We start from the raw sequence: 20230 nt of genomic DNA, 5'->3' as shown, positions 1-20230 counted from the left end.
CCACGAATTGACTGGAATCTCTAGTGCCAAGAACATGAGGTGGTCGAGGGCTGCCGGGGACGGCTACGGTGATGTCACATGTACAATTTGTTTTCTTGACCGACCAATCTATCCCCTTTTTTCTTTTGTTTCCCGAAACTAGCATACCATGGTGTGAAACGGCTAAGTTTTTCTTTTCTTTTTCTTTTTCTTTTTTCTTTTTTTTTAGATCGAGAGTTGCGCCGTCGAGGCTGTAGCAAGCGACTCCTTGTACTTGGCCAACTTTGCGGCGACCTCACCGTTGCAGTAGTCTTCCACGATCTTGGGCGAGTTGCCAATGAACAGCTTGGGGTCGACGAGGCTGTCAATCTCGTCCCAGACGGGCTACAAGAAAACGTTAGCTTCGCTGCCACAGTGGTTGTAGGCCAAATACAGGTGGCTACTCGCCTTGAAGAACTCCGTCTTCTTGATTCGCTCAAGGAGATCGTTGCGGCCGCCTTGCTGTTTCACAACGTCGCTGGCTTGGTGAGACTGCTGTCTGTTAGTATCCTATCATAAAATTGCCCGAGGAATCTAGTGACATACTAGCACGCGAATTTCCTCATGCGCTTCCTGACGAGAAACACCGTGCTGGGCGAGCTTCATCAGAATGGACTCAGTTGCCACTAGTGAAGTCGTTGCGTCAGCGTTAAGTCCCAAAAATAAGCAGGCACTTGCGGAAAACATACTGAATGGAAGCTCTTGGTCAATGCGGGACCGGATGACGTTCGGGTAAATGACCAGACCGTTGGTGACATTGTCCAGCGCAAGCAGGATAGAGTCCGCCAGCAGAAACTGTAAAGAAACATTAGCACATTGGAAGCGGAAGACCAGAGGCGGAGACTCACCATCTCCGGAATATCCATCCGGCGGATGGCGCCTAGGGCAGTTAGCAAAGGAAACAGTGTTCAGGAGCCAGCCTGTAAACAATCTCCCGGAATAGGGGTACAGGGTTAGGGTTGCCGCCGGGGCACTCACTGTCATCAAGACTGCGATCAATGTCAGCAAGACGCAGTGAGGTAACGGAAATGAAAAGCCACTCACGTCCTCTCAAACCATTGGGTTTCGAAGGTTGCAGTGAAGTTGGCCGGCAGGCGGGCGAGCTTGCGGCCAAGGGCAGTGATGCGTTCAGACCTCATGGGGTTGCGCTGAGCTATCGTTAATATCATCTCCTGATGCACAGTCCTCGACAAGCGCCCACCTTGTAGGCCATGGCAGAGCTTCCCTGGTTTAGTTAGCAGAAAGACAGGGCCGCAGGGATAGAGGTTTCTTACAATCTGGCTCTTTTCGAACGGTTCTTCCATCTCCTTCAGGTTGGCTAGGTGACGAATATCGGAGCAGATCCGCTCGGCGGTTGCTCCCAGCGCGCAAACGGCATTGGCAACGCGGAGGTCGACCTGTTTCAAAAATTAGTATGTATAATCTGCCCGTATCGGGGCGAATACTCACCTTCCTGGTGTACGTCTGGGTCGAGATAGCAAAGGTGGATGGGAACCCAGCCTTCTTGCAAAGAATCTGGGGGTCGTTAGCCAGCTAAGAGTGTAGGGCAAGAGTGAATCTTCTTACCTCATTGAGCTTAACGATCTTGCTGGCGTCCCCATTGAAAAGCTCGAGGAATGTCGCCTGTGAACCAGTGGTGCCCTGAGCACCCCGGAACTGGAGCCTTTCGCGGACGGTCTCAATATCTTCCAGGTCCATCATGAGTTCCTGGATCCATTGGGCGGCGCGCTTGCCTGCATGCGAATCAGCACTTCATGCCCAAGTCGAGACACATAAGGAAATGCAATGCAATTCGTACCAACAGTGATGAGCTGGGCCTGCAGGCACTTGTTAGCAGCAAAAGCAGACAAACAAACGCCCAAACAAGGCGGCTACTAACCGGCTGATAATGTGTGAATCCCAGGGTGGGCATGTCCTTGTATTTGAGAGCAAACTCCTGAAGGTTTTGGATGACCTTGGCCAGCTTAGGGAGAATGAGATCGAGAGCACGCTTGATGAAAATCAAGTCGGCGTTGTCGGTAACTGCACGCTATGTTAGTGTGACACGACCAATGCGGGAACTCTCGTAGCCCGCGGTATCCCAGACTCTGCAATAGTTGCGCTCACCATAGCAGCTAGTAGCCTAAGACCAAGTCAGAATAAGATATCGTGATGGTCTGGGCTGAGCCTCGATAATTGAAGTCTCATACCCCGCCTTGGGAAGATCACTCACACCGAGGTGGATATGGCCAGCAGCAGCAGGAGCGTCCTGAATGATGCGCCCCGTCAGCTACTACAGCCAGAGAGCCACATGGCCTTGTATTCATTCCAATTTGAAGGGGCACCCTAGGGGCTCAAGGGTCCGTACCTCGCCAAAGGCGTGGACGTGAGCCATGACATCATGCTGCGAACTCGATGTCAGTGAGCGTCCTCTCTCTGACCCCGTATGGGAGAAAGGATTTTTTTTTCAGAAATGAACATACGCGGAACTTGGCCTCGTAATCACGAGCGACTGCGAAGGCCTTGTCGGACACGATCACGTTGGCGCGCATCTGCTCAATGGCCTCGTCCGGGATGGGGAGCCCCAACTCCTTCTCGGCCTCGGCAAGCCAGACCCAAAGCTGACGCCAGGTGCTGGCACGCTCGCGGGCCGAGAATATGGTCATCATCTCCTGCGAGGCATACCTCGTGCTGAGTGGTGTCTAATCTATGGGTTAACGATCTTTTGCTGCTGAGTCAGGGCATCCGTGATGGGAGAACAGCGGTACATGTTTCTCAGGAAAAACAATTTGAACCTGAAGCCATGGTCAGAATTGTGTGGATTAAGACTTGCCTGGTATTTATCGTAGGTCGACATCTTGTTGGCGTTGCACTGATTTTTGACGTGTGTGTTTGGGTAAACCAAAGCGCAGTGCCCATGGAGAGAGATGGTATGATTGCGGGGGAGGGGCAAGTTGCTTTTTTTTTTGGTGGCCCCAGTTGGGGGGGGGGTTCCAACTTGTCCTTGCAAACGACACGCTGGAGCAACGATTGCTAAGTTGGCCATTGAACCTCCCGCTCTAGCATGGGCTTGGACTTTTCGAATGGAAATACCCGCAGCTCGAACCTAGTCACGACCTACAAGACATCATGCCGCTCACAAGCGGGCACACACACACACAGAACTCAAGGACCGGGAGGGCAAATCGACTATGGATTAGTTGTATCATGGTTTGGAGGATCAGTCCACCGGCCCCGCGATCGTGACTTCCTAGGCTCTGAACCCGTAAAATCCCGCGCCTCTTTCTCCGCCGAACATCGGCCTCTCAAAAGGGGCAAGAGTGCGCGTTGCAAGTTTCCGAATTGAATCCCAGGCATCTCTGCTTGAATCATCACTTGAAAACATCAAAATCTGGCAGCAGTCACAGATTTGGATTGTATCGCAATTTCTCGGTTCTTTTGAAACTAACTACCACGCATTGGTCCCTGCCCGAGGGCTCGGCGCCCGGATCTACCTTAGGGACGGAGTGCACTGCCTCCGTTTGCTTCCTGTTTCACGCCATATTAAAGGACTCCGTCATGGTGTAGTTGTTGAAGATGGCGACCCAGTCGATTGCCTCACCAACCGCAGACGTATCCCAATCGGGCGTGCCGCTGGTCGGGTCAGGCCACAGACCGCCTCCAAGATCCTGCATCAGGTCCTGGGTTGCGTCGACCAGCGTCATGGGCGCCGGATCGTAGACCCGTACTACCTGCGAGGTGGCGTAGTCGTCGTGATACTCGAGGACCTGTTGGAAGGAGTTCTTAAGTGAGTCGCCTGCTGCTTTCGCAGCCAGAAAAGGCCTTGAGACTTACACGGAGAAGGTCCCTCACGTTGCGGACCTTACGCGCTAGTTTGGCAAAGGGGTCCTCGGACTCGTCGTCTCCCTGCCCGTGCTCTGGCTGGCCGTCGGCCAATCCTCCTTTCGTCTCGCTCTTTCGATTCTCTGCTGCGTGCTCCATTCGCTTCAATAATCGAGCCATGAACTCTAGGACCACGCATAAGGCGGCAGGTTAGCTCGGAAACCCCGGAAGAGGAGCCTAGTGTGATCCTCGTTCTTACCATCAACTTGCATCTCTTTTCTCGCCCTCGCCAAGTCCCACCCCGGAACCTGTACCGTCGCCAGCTTGATCATTGTCAAGAAGACGTAGGTCAGGTCCGGTGAGGTTGGGCAGACAACACGTGGGAACTTATTGGTCTTCTCATCCGGAAGACGGTTTTCCAGGAAAGCGTGTACGAGATGGGCACAGTCCCATAACATAGCAACTCGCTCCGAGACATCCTCGGTCCTCCGCGCGGGCGAGAAAGGTATCGGTCCCGCCTCGCGTGACTGGCGGAGAAACGGACAATGGTAGAGCTCCTCCAGGCTGTTTTCATAGATCAGGATTTCGGCTACGAGGAAGTGGCCTCTTAACGTCGCTGCAGCAGGCATTTAACACCAGAAGCTCAATTCATCGGAAGGGGCGGGCAATACGCACGGTTGGCCCTGATATGGGGCGGCAGCGCAGAGGCAACTCCTCGGATACGTTCTCGCAAGCCATGAATGAAGTGTACCTGTGGCACTCGCTTCTCGTTTGGCGCAGCCTTGCGCTGAGCGAAACCTTGCGAAATGCCCTGCAACAGCTTCTGTGCGCGGACGAGGTGAACGACGAGCTCGTCAGTGGGGTACTCCATCTGGCTCAGGAGAGCCCGGCAGCACGTCGCTAGATATGCGGCGTTTGCGTTGTTCATGAGTGCGTCCGGGCGCTTGTTGGTGGTGAAGGTTCTACAAAACGAAACGTTGGAGTTTGAGTGTCTGGTCCCAACCTCAGAGATGGCAAAGACTGGACTTACACAGTCACGAGATAGTAAGTCCCGGCAAACGCACGCATTTGCTCCAGGCTCTCCGAGCTGTATCCTTCTTTGTCTGGGATCTCTTTCGTTTCGACGGCACCCAGGCTTGTCGTTATTGACATTGTGAGAAACAGGAGGTTCATCATCTGGAAGCTGTCGAGATTATAATGGTACCTAAACAAAGTCAGAGTAAATAGTTCGCCATTTGCCAACAGCCTCATCAGTTGGCTGACAAGAGGGAGACCAACCAAGCAATCAGCATCTGCAAGCCCTGTAGCAGATCGAGATTCTTCCGCGGCCGCATAAATGCAGTCTCGGTGACCTCCCTCAACAATTCGTTCCCCAGCGCAGCTTGCCGTCGCCCGTCAGACCGGCACGCTCCCATCATGACCACTTTCCAGAGGAATGGCCTCTGTTTCCACAACTCAGCCGACGACAGGTGCGGCGGAACAATGACAAAAGGGAACAAATGGTTCAAGTGTTCGCGGTACACTCGCAGGAAGGCTTCCGCCTCGTCATCCTGTGGCCATGGACAGCTCCGGTGTTGCTCAGACGACCGTGGGTGCGGTTGCTGGTGGGTAGAGGAGCCAATAGAGCTTGCTGCTGTCGTCTGAGCCGATGGATACCCGGACGAAGGCCGAGGCAGAACAGCGGCGGCTGCCGGCGGAACCACGCCGCTTGCTGGGGATTGTTGGTGTTCTAGGTCGTCACCGAATATGGAGTGGTTCGGAAATATGTGTCCAAGCGGGTTCTCCCAGCAGTTTTGGCGAAAGGTGCGAATTGAGTCGCCGGTTTCGGCTAGATCAAGCGGCCGCAGATGGTGCACGCGGTCAGCCCAGCGGTTCGGGGAACGAGAAGGGGCACTATGTTGGTCCAAGTCCGGCGGGCTCGGGGCTGCTGGGCCCTGCCGCTGGACGGACTCGATGAGGGCGGTGAGGTCCTCGAGGCGCCGCTCGAGTTCTGCTACCCGGGTGGTCCTCGGCCTTTTTCGCTTCCGCGCCGGGGCCGGAGTCTGTGAAGAGCATGGCTTCCCGAGCCGGTGGCACCTTAAGATTACGTTAGCGCGGCCACTCCTCGAAGAGTGCGCTGTTCGGTCCTTGGAAGTTCGAATAAGGGGTGCTATTAGTTGGGGAAGCACTTCTTGGCATACTCGGAGGACACACTCTGCCGGAGCCACGAGCTTCCCCCCCGGTTGGCCCGGCGGGTGGAAGCACTCCCCCGCTGTGCTGGGAAGAGACACAAAAAGGCACTCTCAAGAAGTACCGGGAAACCCCCCTTTTTTTTTTTCCAACAAAAAAAAAAAAGCCTTGGCACATACCTCTCACACTTCTCCTGCCCCTTCGGCCCTGCAATACACCTGCTCTTTGCCTTTGCGCAGGTCGTACAAGCTCTCGGGCCTCTTGGGGCTTTGGCGGTTCCGGCGACTGGTGCATCAACCCACAAAGCCATGTCGCCACAGACTCTCCAGGCCGATTGCAGTGCCGTAGTGCCGGGTCGCGAGTCGACTCGCACGGGATGGTGGTGCGCGGATAGGGAAATCACCCGCGAGCGGAGTCGGGCTCTCGAAACGGACGAGCCTCGGGAGGCGCGCGCAGCGGTGTATGAGATAACACAACAACCCCCGAAGAGAACTAACTAGGTGGCGCAGAAGAGATATCTCCGGTTCCGCAGGACCTTAAACGGAGGAGGAGGGAAAGAGGAGAAAACTCGAGGGTATTCCGCACTTGTCCGTCCCATTTGAATAACTTCACTTACACACGAGTGCTATCCGTACCAACGGACAGACAACGAAGAGAGACAGACGGGACACTTATCCCGAGAGACCTGGCACCTGGCAAATCCCCCAAACTAATGTAGAGTGTGCGCGCAGCAGGAGTCGTCGTCATCCTGCCTTAGAAGACAAATACATGGGGCTTCCTCTTTCCCCCCCCCCCCCCCCCCCCTTTTTTTTTTGACCATAACAATAAGTGTGCAAACTGGAAACCGATTTGGCCAGGCCGCGCATTGGGCGGGTGTGCTGCGCCTGTCTCACACGAGCGGCCAAGATGGCTGGGCCCCTGATCCGGGGCTAGGCGGAACGCACACAGATTTGGGTCGGCGCGGCAGGCAGCTCTTGGCTCCGTCGGAGTTGATTTGTTCGCTCCGGCTCCGTTCCTGTGGGGCGCATGTGGCGTTTGGAAAGCGACGTACGCAGTAACGGCGATTTGTTTAAGTTCAGATGCTATTGGACAACAATGGGGTGGTGAGATCAGCGGGACCAAGTGTACGGATTACTCGTAGTCAAGCTTTTTACGGAGCAGTTACATTAGTGGCTGTGCTTATTTGCAACGGTCGCTGCGGTCCTGAGGGATCTTGATCCTAGCCGAGGGCGATCAGACCGCGGCCTTCGTGGGACTGCGAAAAGGCTAGCAGCGTGTTGAGGTTCAAGTCCATGCACAAATGCACAACAACAGAATAAACTCTCCAAGGAGCGAGCAAGGAGTACGCTCGATGTATGGGACGTTGGCCTCTCGATATGACAGGGCCAGCCAAAGTTTTGTATTCCTTTTAGGAGGAACTGTTCGCAAATAAGCATCTTTACGCGGGAAAAGATGCATCCTCCGCTACCTTCCCAGGCAAAGACGGCTAGGGACTTGGGCGGTGAGACAATGAAAGCAAGAGGCCGACCACTATGTCTTCATTAGACACGAGGTACAGCACCATATATTTTAATCCAGAACCACAAAATCGCTATTGCACAAAATGCCCTTTTTTTTATGCTGCTCGCTCGCTCCAAAGAACGTGTTTCACGTCTCTGGTCTTTAACTCAAGGGCACATGCGTACACGCATACACCAGATGGCTTCAGGTAGCGACAGACAAGACAGACGGGTCGGATGAGCTCCCCCTAGGCGCAAAGCAGCAAGGGCGCTCCGGATGAGATAGACCGGGCAGAGAAGGGAAGAGAGAGTGTGTGTGCCCTCTGGTCGAGAGGACCGATGGCAGACTCAAGGGGCCCTTAAGCAGAAACGCTAGCGCTCCTCAGGCTCTGCATCTCCCTCTCGAGCAGTCTCTCCGTGAAGCCGCCCGTCAACGGGGAAGCCTTCTGCTCCGCCTCGGCAGTCTGCAGCAGCGTGCGTGCCGCCTCAGCGATGCCCAGCTGCTCGTCGGTCCAGAGCGGTTCCGGGGGAGCGGCACCCGGAACGCCCACACCGATGAAGCCGCCTTCGGCCGCCCAGTCGCTGGTGCGCTTGATGCCAAGCTCGGACCAGATGGTCTCGATCGCGTTTACCAGCTCCTCGCGGAACTCTTTGGTATGACCCGGGGTTGGGGTGATGCGCAGGCGCTCCTGGCCGACGGGTACGGTGGGATAGTTGATGCTCTGCACGTAGATGCCGTGTTCGTGCAGGAGCTTGTCGCTAGCCTGCTTGGCGAGCTCGGCATTGCCGACGAGGATGGGGATGATGTGGCTCGGGTTAGGGATCACAGGAATGTCGCGCTCCTGGAGCGCCTCCTTGACGGCGCGCGTGTGCAGTTGCTGCAGGCGCCGATCGCCCTGGTGTTGCATCTGATATTCGATGGCCACCCGCGCACCGGCCATGACGGCGGGAGGGAGAGAAGTGGTGAAAATGAAGCCCGGTGCGAGGGAGCGCACGGTGTCGACGAGCTTGGCGCTGCCGGCGATGTAACCACCAACGCAGCCATAGGCCTTGCCGAGGGTGCCCGTAATGATGTCGATGCGTTCCATGATGGTACCGGCGGGCCGTCCCTGAAGGTGCGCCTCATAGTCAAGGTGCTCTGCCACGCCCGCTCCGTGCGGGCCGTACATGCCGACAGCGTGGACTTCGTCAAGGAAAGTGATGGCGCCGTACTTGTCGGCGAGGTCGCATATCTCCTCGATGGGGCCAACCGAGCCGCACATGCTGTAGACCGACTCAAAAGCGATGATCTTGGGAATGTGAAGCGGGAGAGAAGCCAACTTCTCCTCCAGGTCCTGCACGTCGTTGTGCTTGAAGATGATCTTTCTCGCGCCCGAGTGGCGGATACCCTGAATCATGGAGGCATGGTTCAGGCTGTCCGACAGGATGACACAGTCGGGCATCTTACTCCCCAGCGTGGCCAAAGTGGCATCGTTGGCCACGTAACACGAGCTGAAGACCAGTGCGGCTTCCTGCGCATGGAGCTTTGCAATTGTCCGCTCCAGGTCAACCGCATGCTGGTTGTGGCCCGAGATGTTGCGCGTGCCGCCGGCGCCGGCGCCGTATTCGTCGAGAGTCTCGTGCATCGCCTTTAGGACGTGCGGATTGCGGCCCATGCCTAGGTAGTCGTTGGCGCACCAGACAGTGACCTTCTCATCTTTGCTAGCCATGTGCGCACGGGGAAACTCCTTGGCAAGACGATTGATGTTGTTGAAGTAGCGGTACGACTTGTCCTTGTGCTTCTTCTCCAGTTCGCGGCTGTAGAAACCCTCATAGTCGAATTTGCCTGCACGAGTGCTCGAGGCGCTGGGGCGCGTGGCGACAGCCGGGCTAGCGCCGACGTGCTGCTTGTTCGGAAGGCGGGGAGGTAGCTGGACTGTGTAGTTTAAGCGATAATCAGCAACCGGAGCTCTTCGTGGTGATTGTTCGAGAAGGACTCTGCAAGGTGCAAGGCATCAAAACTAACCCTTCTCATGACCGGTGAAGACCGACGCGTCAACGGCCTGAGCCTCCTGGGAGCGGCTGGTGTGCAGCTTCGCCTTGCTAGTCTTCTCATGGCCGTGGAAAGTGGACACGCCAGACTTGGCAGCGACGGTGGAGAAGCCAGCGGCGTGTCCGATGCGAGCGGACTGGATTGCCATGGCCTTTCCCATCACGGGGCAGCGGCGAGCGAGAACCTGCAACTTAGACATGGCGCCGCCGCCGGGGGACACGTTGGAAGGGGTGGCTGTCGACATGGCGCGAAGCCCCGCGGCAGTGGCCTTCTTCATGAAAGGACACACCGCCTTGGACTGACGCAGAACAGAGTCCATGATGCCGGTCGAATTGCGATGTCTCGGGAACCGACGTGAATGCGGTGCGATGCCAAACAGGGAGGTTGACCAAGGGTTTCGTCAAGAGATGTTGAACAGCGGGGGCGGGGGTAGATCAAATCTTTCCCACGAAAGTGGCGATTTTAAGATAGGAAAAAGACCCCGTTTTCTGGAGAAGCGGGATAGTTGCTCAAAGGAAGAATCCCAGTAGCACACAAGCACGGAACGCACTGGCGGCAACAGGATGAGCAGAAAACAATTGAGACGGGTTTGGTGAGAAGGAGAAGGAAAATAGAACACGAAGCCGAAAGTCGAAACGATCTCGGTTGCCATCTTGTGCATCCGGCCCACTGTGGTGGATACTTGGCATCTCGACTCGGCGTCTCGGGATCTGTTCTCTTCAATGAGATTCCGGCCATTTTACGCTCTGGCCAATTCGCCTCTCCCTATTGGGTGCGATCTCTAGCCTCCCCCCACAGCGACCCCAAGTCACTTGGAACTTCCCGCTCCGTAGTCACTAGCCGGGACCCCGCGGTATCGGAGACCTTCGACCGACTGGCACCCTGGATTGAGCCACGTTTTTCAGGGCCGCCGAGGCCGACGTTGCATTTGCAAGTCATTGACTCGAGCGTGCATCGAACCACTTCTTAGATTTCCGCTCAAACCTTCCCGTGTACGGATTACTTGGTACGCACGACAAACCCAGGATATGCCCCCGCGCAGTCACCTGATGGCTCCAGAAGCAGCAAGTGCAGCAAGTGATTCGAAAAAATCGCGGGTTTTTTCTTTCTTTTTTTTCTTTTTTTTTCTTTTTTTTCTTTTTTTTTTCTTTTTTTTTTGCGCACGGGCGGGTATCCGACCGGCTCCCCCTCAAACTCACACTTCTCTTCCACTCCTTCATGCCACGCCCAACAATGCTTAGTTTTTTGCCCTAATATTAATATTCATGAAGTCGCGAAGCACACAAAGATCATTGGCCCTTTTTCCCCCTGCTTCCACCCTCCTCCTTCCTTTAAACCCCAAAAATATTTTTACCCGAAGCCTGGTTTACTTGAGGTAGTGACCGCCACTTGCTCACCGCGAACACCCCACGAACTGCGCCAACCAGACCCCCGCGTAATGAACAAGCATAGGATGCAAATGTAAGGGTATCTCGGGAATAGCCGTAACGAGAAAAGAATGAGGCAAGGAGAAAATACTTCGGTTAGTCGATAATATGAGGTGATTCGGCTGAATCTCCGGGTTTCAGCCCACCCCGGCGCTGCTGCGGGGTGACAGGATCTTCTTGGTCCGGCCCGGAGCCGATGAAGCGCAAGAACCCTCGGTTGCCCCTGTTCTTCCCCTCACTCAACCGTCCCGTACTATGCCTCTCCGCCTTCGTCTTCATCGACGATTCTGCTCGCAGTTGCTATTGCGCATGACCACGTCAGTTTGCTCTGCCAAGGGAAGGAGAAAACAAAAAACAGCTTTCAAGCACTCTTGGTGTCGGTGTTGCATACGTTGAGGTCGGCTTTGGTTGTCCATACTCGCTGTCTGAACTCCGCTTCTGATAAGCTGTTGAGTGTGGTCGATATCTCATCCATCTCCAGTCTCGTCATTGACGCAAGTTGTTCGGGATCCATATACCCGGAGAGCATTGCTTCCGCAAACCGCGGGTTCCGTGAGAACCTCTTGACGTTTTGAATCTTGTCCATCATCGGCAACTTCTCGATCTTCTCTCGAACCCACACGGCTTGCACCCTGCTTATTACATCGCTAGGATGGTGTCGCACATGGCGGCCTTCCTGGCAAAGGGTGCTGTGAACGGTCAGAAGGTCCGGGAAATCGACCTCTGAGACCGCTGTAGGTGTGGGAGATGGTGTGCCCAGGTTGCCAACAAGCGGTGGTTCACTCGTCGGTACCGGCGGCGGCGGAGCCTGCTGAACTTTGAAGTGTGATCCGGCGGCAAGAATAGGTTGCGGCGCTGCCTTGGAATCCTGCGTCAATACCGTATCTGGGGCGGTCGTGCTTGCCGCTGAAGTTGGGTGCGTAGAAGGTGGGTTCTCATGAACAGACACCGTTTGTTCGGATGCGATAGCCACGTGAGAAGCCTGCTGGGTTGTAGTTGGAATAGGACGGTTGACCGTAGCTGCAGAAGCCAGAGTCAGTACTTGCTGTTGGTGATGGCTGTCAACCTTTTGACAAGACGAAGGGTTGCGTTGAGCTTGAGCAGACATAACATCAGAAACCACGTTGGTGACTGGTGGCTCCGAGTTCCGCGTTTTCCTCAAGTGTTCCGGCACTTTGATCTTCACGATCCTATTGCTCCGGCTGTCTGTGTCGGAAGACATTGATGGAGACTCACCGTCGGTAGGGCGCGGTTGGTAGGAGTCAGGCGGCGGCTGTGACTGCATCCCAAGCATGCCCCTCGACTGTAGCAACCGTTCTTGCTCTCTGCGTCTGAACTCCTCTGGATTCTGGAGCCGAAGCCGCTCCATCTCAATGTCCTTTTCCGCTTCCTGCTGTTCCTCCGGGGTAAGCTCATACGTCTCCTCTCGTTCAAAAGTTTCGGTAGACGTGATTTTACGGATCAGCTTGCCAGTTTGCTCGCATTGAACAAGTGCATCCAGAACCTTGTCTTGGCCGAGACTTCCAGACAGATCTTCCTGCTCTACCTCCCGGGGCATCATGAAATATTCAGAAAAACGTGATGACCATGGGTCCGGGTTCTTCTTGTCTACCACCCTGGACGCTAGTTGCGTTTTGAACACCGCATTGTTGTGAATGGTGTCCTCAAAGGTGCCTCCAATGGTAAGCCAATAGACGTAGACCGGCTTCGTTTGGCCGAGGCGGTAAGCTCTGCCAATCGCCTGCTGCTCCTCGGCCGGAGTGTACCTGAAGTCAAATATGACCACTCGATTGGCGCCATACATGTTGAGGCCAACGCCTCCAGCCCTGGTTGAGATTAAGTAAACTCGGGTCTCCGAGTCCGTGTTGAACTTCTTGACCAGGTCTTGCCGTTTCGACATGGGCGTGGCGCCATCAAGCCGCTGGTAGACCACCCTTTGCCTCTTGAAAATGGTTTCAATGTAATTGAGGGTCGGGATGCTTTGCGAGAAGACCAGAACTTTGTCCCCCACTTTCTTGCACTCGTCCAATATCCGGAGGAGGACAAGAATCTTGTTAGACAGGGCGTAATCCTCAATATCGCGTAACGCAACGGTGGTAAGCAGCTGACTCAGAACGTCCTGCGGCAGCTCAATGTTGTCCTCATCGTCTTGCTCAGTGGCTGACGTTGTCGACGACGAACTGGGTGACTGAGCTTTGTAGCCGCCTGCTGTTGCCTTCCGAGCTTCGGCCTTTTGGGATTCCGCAACGGTCTTGAAAATGATGGGATGAGCTAGGACAAGACCCAGTTTGGCGACGAGACTCCAAGCCTTTGCTTGGCCAGTCATTAATTGCTTGTTGGGCTCCATCACGCACTCGATGTACCTCCTGTAAAGCCGCTTCTGGGCCTTTGTCAAAGGTAAGGTAATGATGAACTCTTTCTTTTTCGGGAGCTCGTTCAGCAGTACCTCGATGTCCCTTCGATGAACCTTTGGATCCACGGTCGCTTTCAGGACATGTAGCATCTTGCGGGCCTTCCTCTTTTTGGAAGGCTCACTGTCAGCATACAGACCTTCTTTGATGGGGTTTGAATATCTCTCTCTGAACTCAGCAATGTCGGCCAAATAGTTGGGGGCTACCCAATTGATCATGGCGTAGTAGTCCATGACGTTGTTGGTAAGAGGCGACCCGGTCATGGCGATTCGACTCATTGTTCTGAAGTTTGCAGTGGCCTGATGTCTCTGCGACCCCGGGTTCTTCATGTAATGCGCCTCATCTCCGACAACGATGTTCGGAGTCTCCAGCAACAGCTTCCCTGCCCCCTCTGTACCTTTGACAAGAGTGGTGAACATGCTGTAGCCGAGGATCAAGATCCCACCAGAAGAAGCCCAAGCCTGAATCATCTCCATACGCTCAGAAGCGGGTATCACCGAGTCCATTTTATAAACAGGACCTAGGATGCCGTTGGGCGCCCACATGTGGATTTCTTCGTGCCAATTGTCCAGCAAGCTCGGGGGACAGAGGATGAGTGTTTTCGATTCCCGCAGATCCTCCGGGATTTGGGAGCGCACAGATTCATCAGGCGATGCCGACGACTCGGCAATGACCACTAAAAGGGTAATCACCTGCATCGTCTTCCCGAGGCCCATGGTGTGTGCGAGCAAGCAGCCTTGCCGGACACTCGACTCGACGACAAGCTGGTTCCACATGAACCTCACGCCCTCAATCTGGTGATCCTTGATCTTGCTACCGATGTGATCGTTGATGTAGATCAACGCCTGGTCATCGGATTCTTTAGTCTCGTTGACAATGAGGCGCGTATGCTTGTTCGAGTCGGGTCCCTGCTGGGCGAGTCGCTCACGCAGCTCACGCGTGCGTCTGGCAAGCTCCTCGTTGCGCTTGAGTACGTCGGACCGAACTTTCGCCGCCTGTGCGTCGCGACGCTTGACCCGCCGTCGCTTCTTAGTCGACGGAACGGTGTGATCATCTGACGAAGATTCCTCTGAAGCGCTGGGGTTGTCCGGAGATTCCTGCGCCTCAGCCGGCGTCTGACTCCTCTGCTCTCGATTTCTTGGTGTCTGTGGGACTCCTTGAGTCGGCGTCTGCGGAACAAGGCGTAGAAAGATCGGGAGAATCCTTCTGAGCAGTGCGCAGAAACTGGCAAACAAGTTTCCTTCACGCTTAATTCTATTACAGGTGATGGTCCTCAGAACTGAGCTGAAAGATCGCTTAGCGCTCTTGCTCACGTAGGCATCGAAGAGGCGACAGATCAAGAATGTCTCCAAGCCGGCTGCTGCTGAAGAGAGGTCCTCTCGAGTATCGAGAACCGGAGCAATGTACTTCGCCCATATTTCAGGGTGATCGTGGTCCTTGATCACCTCGTAGACCATTTTCCTTTTCGTGTCAGACCAGTCACACAGCACCGCCACTACGAGCCGTTTGGGATCTTCATTCTTTTGCCAGTACTCGATCCCAATCTCGCCAATTTTCTCGAGGCTGTCCAAATCATCGAGCCCCGGGACTTCGAGGAGTTGCTTGGTCGGGGATGGGGATGATTCAATCTCAATGATTTCGGGAGCTGAAATCCTGGTTCGGTGCGGAGTTGCTGGCACTGAGAGCGGCTCGGATTTGGCCTTTCTGGGCGCGGGGACAGTGGATGTCAAATCGTTGTTGGCTTGTTGCTCCGAGGATAATACTCGGGCTGCCGAAGACCTAGCGCCCGCTCTGCTACCAGGAGAGCCAGTAGCAGTACTATCTGAGCTTGCTGTGGCAGGAACCTGTTGTTCGGGAGGCTCAGAATCAATGTCCATCTCTTCATGGATAATAGGAGCGATGTCGTCATCATTTTCTATAAACGAGCCCAAATCATCCGAGTCGCTCGTTAAGACCTCTTCGTCATCAACAACTACCGATGGCTCCGCGCGCTTAGGCGTTGGACGAGGAAGGGTGGATGGTTTTGGGGGCCGGACAGGGCTCTCGACTACGTCGATGAGCCAAGCCTGGCGCTTCTTGTCAAAAACGCTTGCCTCTAAAATGCCAGAGGCCTTGCGCTGGACATCATTCTTGACGGTCCAAGGCTGGTCAACGATGTGTTTGGAGTAGAGCGCGATGCGACTGGCGAAGTGGTCCAACTCTCTCTTCGCCGACTCTATGAAGGCCACGCGGTTGGGGTTGCGGCGGGCGTCCTGCCATGTTTTGAGAGCTTTGAGGTCGTATTTGGGCTTCTTCTCGATCAGCCATCGGGTCTCCAGCTCTTGTATTGCAGTGCGAACCGCCTCGGCCACTTCCTCTTTACTGAGAAGCCGCTCATTGTCCGCATCTTTGCCCGCTTCCATCGCCGCCCGCTCTGCTTCTTCTTGTTGGTACTCTCGCCACGTCTCGGAATCGACACTCTCATCATCGGATGGCCCGTATTCCGACTCTTCTTCACGACCGTGAGCGCTCATTCTCAGGCGATCTGCGAGGCTTGCCCGAAGAAATCGCTTCATTGCGGCCGAAACCTGGATGCGCCGTCCTGCAGGAAGTTGTCTCGGCAGCAGTACAAAGTCCTGTTCGGCTAGATCTGCGGCATCCAACAATTCTGGCTCGAAGAGCTGTGCCGGCCGCAGAATGCCAGGGCCTAGAAAACCAGAAGATTCGTCCTCTTGTAGGATAGTTTCTACTGGATCTCTTGAGAGAAGGTCCGCTCTCAGAACCACGTCCCCCTCGGTTGGAATGATGGCGAAGGCGCTATTACCCGTGGTGTTGTTGGATATATTCGTGGGCGCGATTCTCCTCTTCTTGCTAGGAGGCTCCTCCGTGTTCTCCTGCGCAGTTTGCAGAACTTGAGAAGTGGGTAAGTCACGATCGACGGAGGCCGATAGAGTCGGAGACAGGACGCCCTGAAAGGGGATTGCCAAACCCGGCACAGGTGCCCCGGGGTGAGGAGTGGCGTTGTCGTGGTCTGGTTGGGAAACAGGCGCGGCTTGACCGACATGCTCCAGATCAGCTGGCTCGTAAGGATGTGACTTGACTGCAGAGTCATGTTCCTCCTCGTCAAGCAGTTGACTGGCAGCTAGTTGCTGAGCTTTCCATTCCCGATATTTCTTGCTACGCCTTCTCAGTTGGGTGATGGCATCTTTGAGTGAGAGTTGATGAGGCAGCTTTTTGACTCCCAGGGCAGCCCACAGTTGGTCAAAGCCGAATTCGTCCTCGTATGTCAGAAGCGATTGGCCATCGACTCCGCACTCACGAAGTTTCGCTTCAAGGGCCACAGGATCTGGCAATCGCTTTGCAGCAGGCGCTTTCCATGATCGGTTCGCGGTGCAAAGTTCTTGCACCACCCTATCCTCTTCCCAGAGAAAAGGATCGCTCTGATCGTCCCCTGCCATGCTGATTGGTGATCAAGTTTCCTTGGGCAGCTGTGGAATCAGCAACAGAGGCTTGTATGACGACAGAATCCCCAAGAATGGGATTGCAAACTAAAGTCAAAGCCACTCGGTGCAAGAGCGCGCGCGAGAGTAGTGCCGCCGCGCGCCCGTTGAAAAGCGGGGGGGGGGGGGGGGAAGGGGGGAGGGAATGGGTGACTGGGTTCGCAAATGGTTGAGCGTATGGAAATAGTGGGAGACAGTTCAGGCATGGAGGGGAGGAAGTGGTGGGGGGCACGGGTTAATGCCGTTGAATTTAACAATCGCGAGCTCAAATCTTGAGGCGAAAGGGCTAAATTGATCAGTAGGCGACTTACAGGCATAGAGAAGGTGATGTTTTCGCTCGGCGCTCCTCTCATCCTGCGGCTGTTAGCAGCCAGGAAGAAGTTTAGTCTTGGTATTATGAATGTTCTGCTCGGTGCCCCTTCAGCAGTAAAAGCGCAGAGGCTTCAGAACCGAGTCTGGTAAACTGACTGTCGGCAAACCTCGTCAATCTAAAATATCCATGGCAAACGAGGGAAGGGTCGCTTGAATCTAAGCCAGCATCTGAGCGAACCTATTAAGCTTTGCAGCCGCTCTGCGGCGCAAATCCAAAGCGGCGGGAACAAGAGCGATCTCAAAAACCTCGAAAATATGGGCGGGGGAAGGTTAAGTGCTCAAGTTCGCAGTTGGCGTCGCTGCATCAATGAACTACTGGTAATACCTAGTCGGTCAGTGACAATCGCGTCGAAGTATGTGCTCCGTTCTTTCCAACGCGTGTTCAGCTGATGAAAGGCGCTAGGGAAGTTCGGGCTCGACAGTGCGATACCTGATGTGTAGTTACTCCTTGTACTGTGCTCTATGTTTAGAGTCAGCGTGCTGGGACCGAACAACAAAGCAATGGTTTGAGCGAGAAGCTACCTGTAGTTCCTTATAAAGCTAGAAATTTTGGTTTGGTTTTCCTAGTCTTTTTTTACTCTTCGCGAATCATTGTAGAGAACTGCTCGCAGATAACACAGATCCTCAATTTCCTATTCTAGTATGCGTTTAAGCGCACTGTACGAAATTACTCCAGCGATCCTGATAAGATAACGCTGAGACGAACCCCACGGGAATGGTTGAAGCAAGCGCGGGGTCACACCAGAGAATATTATCAACTTCGTCCCACGAAGCTTCATTGGGTGGGGGGGTGTATTGACCTCTGGATTTGGGAGAACCAAAGGGTTTCATATTGTCGACCAGCTAGACATTTTTTTGGGCCGAGCCACTCGGAGGAATTCCACTTAGCAACGAAGGCTAAATTTTTCAAGCTTTGTAAGCATCCCCGGTGCCGCCGGACTATCGTGTTGGCGCAGGGAGCCGGTCGGAACACATAACGGAATGCATTATTGTTTCCTGAAATCTAGGTGGGTTGAAACTGCAGTCAACAGCGCAGACAAAAGACGCCGATCTTCGCCATCGAGGACAACCACCACCACCATCACTACGGAAACTCCAACACAATGTCTTCCCTAATCGGGGGAATCTATCCGCCGACCCTGGATGATGGTGTGGAGAGAGACCAGCTCGTGCAAACCATCAAGGACTGGACCATTGCGAACGGCCTTGCTGTACGGCCCCCTCCGGCATTTGCCGACGGTGAATTCGAAGGGGCTCTGGCCATTAGCGCCCCAGTAACACTCTTCCCGAGCCCGTTCCCCAAAGCCTGTTTCGAGGAGGCCAGGGCCATCCAAACCAAGTACAATGAGCTGTACGCCCGCATCAGCCAGGATGAGGAGTACCTCGGCAGTCTTGTGCAGGAGTGGGTATCCCCATCTCATCGCCGTGAGGCTCTCGTTGGTGTCCTCTGACCGGCGACAGGGTCGCTGGAGGCGACGACTTCATTGCCAACCTGTGGAAGGTTCACCTGCGGGTGAAAGAGGAGGGCTATGTCCAGGTAAATCCATCTCACTTCGGGCTTGCGATTCCTTGGTGGTTGACTGTACGTCACTTAGAATCTCAGCCTCGGCCTCTTCCGGTCCGACTACATGGTCCACCAGGATGGCGACAACCTCCAGATCAAGCAAGTCGAGTTCAACACCATCGCATCCTCGTTTGGGGGGCTTTCCACTCAGACTTCTTTGCTCCACAAGTATGTTACCCGGGTCCTGACTGCTAGGAACACCGCTGAGGCTTGCAAGACATCTCGCCAAAACCGAGTATCCCCTCCTAAAGGAACCGGTGTCGCTCCCCCCTGCCGACCTCCCCCCCAATCCCAGCGCGGAGGGCCTCGCCGCAGGACTAGCAGCTGCATTCCACGCCTACGGGAAGTCCGCCCTTGGCCACCAGACCTGCGTCCTCTTCCTCGTCCAGGACGAGGAGCGCAACGTCTTCGACCAGCGCCACTTGGAATACGCCCTCCGGTCCTCTGGCGCGGAACCCATCCCCGTCTTCCGCCTCCCCTTCTCTCAGATCCTCACGCATACAACCATCCCCCCTTCCTCCCCGGGCCGTCAGCTCCTCTACCACCCACCCCAGAACCCTGCCCGCACCTTCGAGGTCGCCGTCGTCTACCTCCGCGCCGGATACGGCCCAGCGGACTACCCGTCCCAGTCGGCCTGGGAAGCACGCTACCAGATCGAGCGCTCGGCAGCCATCGCCTGCCCGTCGGTGCTCACCCAGCTGGCCGGCATGAAGAAGGTCCAGCAGGTACTCGCCACCCCGGAAGCCGTCACCTCCGGCCCGGGCGCCCTGCGCCGCTTCGTCCCCGACAGCGACGGCGACGCCACCTACCAGGCCCTCTGGAAGACGTTCGCCAACATCTACCCCCTGGACACCAGCCCCGCGGGGCTGGAGGCGCGGCGGCTCGCGACGGACCCGGAGGAGTGCAAGCGGTTCGTCATGAAGCCGCAGCGCGAGGGCGGCGGGAACAACTTCTACCGGACGGCCATCCCGCGGAGGCTGAGCGAGATCCCCGAGAGCCACTGGGGTTCGTACATTCTGATGGAGCTGATCACGCCGCCGCCCCTGGTGAACACCATTCTGCGGAACGGGAAGCTGGAGCACGGCGGTGTCATCTGCGAGCTGGGGATCTACGGGACGTGCCTGTGGGACCAGAAGACTGGGGCGGTTCTGCGGAACGAGGAAAGCGGGTACCTGTTGCGGACAAAGGGCGATCAGAGCGAGGAAGGGGGTGTAGCGGCGGGGTACGGGTGTATGGATTCTTGCCGGTTGGTCTAGAGCGGGTGAGGTGGCATGCAATGAAGAGATTCCGTAAGAGCGTACATAGAGCCGGAATAGAGCAGGCGTTTAAAAAGCTGAAGCGGCGTAGGGGACTCGTGGCACGTGGGCGTTCGCCTGCTGTCACGTAGGTATTTGCTGCTCATATTGAATGATTACCGAAACCGGGAAGAACGAAGACACAATCCACACGCACACAAAC

General features: G+C 55.3%; 5 protein-coding genes across 5 annotated transcripts; 1 reads left to right on the top strand and 4 right to left on the bottom strand.

The window, feature by feature from the left end:
• Window positions 1-120: 120 nt before the first annotated feature.
• Window positions 121-3142, bottom strand: MYCTH_2304164 (uncharacterized protein). Its single transcript, XM_003662889.1, has 18 exons — window positions 2831-3142; window positions 2481-2699; window positions 2366-2401; window positions 2231-2266; window positions 2125-2140; window positions 1898-2040; window positions 1817-1835; window positions 1585-1751; window positions 1468-1533; window positions 1293-1415; window positions 1220-1243; window positions 1063-1166; window positions 997-1007; window positions 867-898; window positions 708-813; window positions 565-644; window positions 427-510; window positions 121-363 (listed from the first exon to the last, which is right to left on the bottom strand). Exons 1-18 carry the CDS (start codon window positions 2852-2854, stop codon window positions 205-207), a joined length of 1449 nt encoding a protein of 482 aa, XP_003662937.1. The 5' UTR covers window positions 2855-3142; the 3' UTR covers window positions 121-204.
• A 224-nt stretch (window positions 3143-3366) lies between these two features.
• On the bottom strand, window positions 3367-6776 carry MYCTH_2304154 (uncharacterized protein). The gene is made up of 7 exons (XM_003662888.1): window positions 6168-6776; window positions 5098-5895; window positions 4850-5023; window positions 4495-4781; window positions 4079-4435; window positions 3832-4004; window positions 3367-3764 (listed from the first exon to the last, which is right to left on the bottom strand). The coding sequence occupies exons 1-7, from the start codon at window positions 6296-6298 to the stop codon at window positions 3531-3533; spliced, it is 2154 nt and encodes a 717-aa protein (XP_003662936.1). The 5' UTR covers window positions 6299-6776; the 3' UTR covers window positions 3367-3530.
• An 859-nt stretch (window positions 6777-7635) lies between these two features.
• MYCTH_2304147 (uncharacterized protein) lies at window positions 7636-9933 on the bottom strand. The gene is made up of 2 exons (XM_003662887.1): window positions 9493-9933; window positions 7636-9402 (listed from the first exon to the last, which is right to left on the bottom strand). Exons 1-2 carry the CDS (start codon window positions 9716-9718, stop codon window positions 7847-7849), a joined length of 1782 nt encoding a protein of 593 aa, XP_003662935.1. The 5' UTR covers window positions 9719-9933; the 3' UTR covers window positions 7636-7846.
• A 774-nt stretch (window positions 9934-10707) lies between these two features.
• MYCTH_2304143 (uncharacterized protein) lies at window positions 10708-17304 on the bottom strand. Its single transcript, XM_003662886.1, has 2 exons — window positions 17148-17304; window positions 10708-16824 (listed from the first exon to the last, which is right to left on the bottom strand). The coding sequence occupies exon 2, from the start codon at window positions 16792-16794 to the stop codon at window positions 11308-11310; it is 5487 nt and encodes a 1828-aa protein (XP_003662934.1). The 5' UTR covers window positions 16795-16824; window positions 17148-17304; the 3' UTR covers window positions 10708-11307.
• Window positions 17305-18204: 900 nt separating this feature from the next.
• On the top strand, window positions 18205-20112 carry MYCTH_2304142 (uncharacterized protein). The gene is made up of 4 exons (XM_003662885.1): window positions 18205-18610; window positions 18670-18745; window positions 18804-18940; window positions 18990-20112. Exons 1-4 carry the CDS (start codon window positions 18312-18314, stop codon window positions 20026-20028), a joined length of 1551 nt encoding a protein of 516 aa, XP_003662933.1. The 5' UTR covers window positions 18205-18311; the 3' UTR covers window positions 20029-20112.
• Window positions 20113-20230: the final 118 nt, after the last annotated feature.

Source organism: Thermothelomyces thermophilus, chromosome 3 (genome assembly GCF_000226095.1).
Source record: "Thermothelomyces thermophilus ATCC 42464 chromosome 3, complete sequence".
In the NCBI taxonomy this organism is placed as follows: Eukaryota; Fungi; Ascomycota; class Sordariomycetes; order Sordariales; family Chaetomiaceae; genus Thermothelomyces; species Thermothelomyces thermophilus.
The sequence above is the reverse complement of the archived record's forward strand: the minus strand, read 5'-3'. Positions and strand labels throughout refer to the sequence as shown.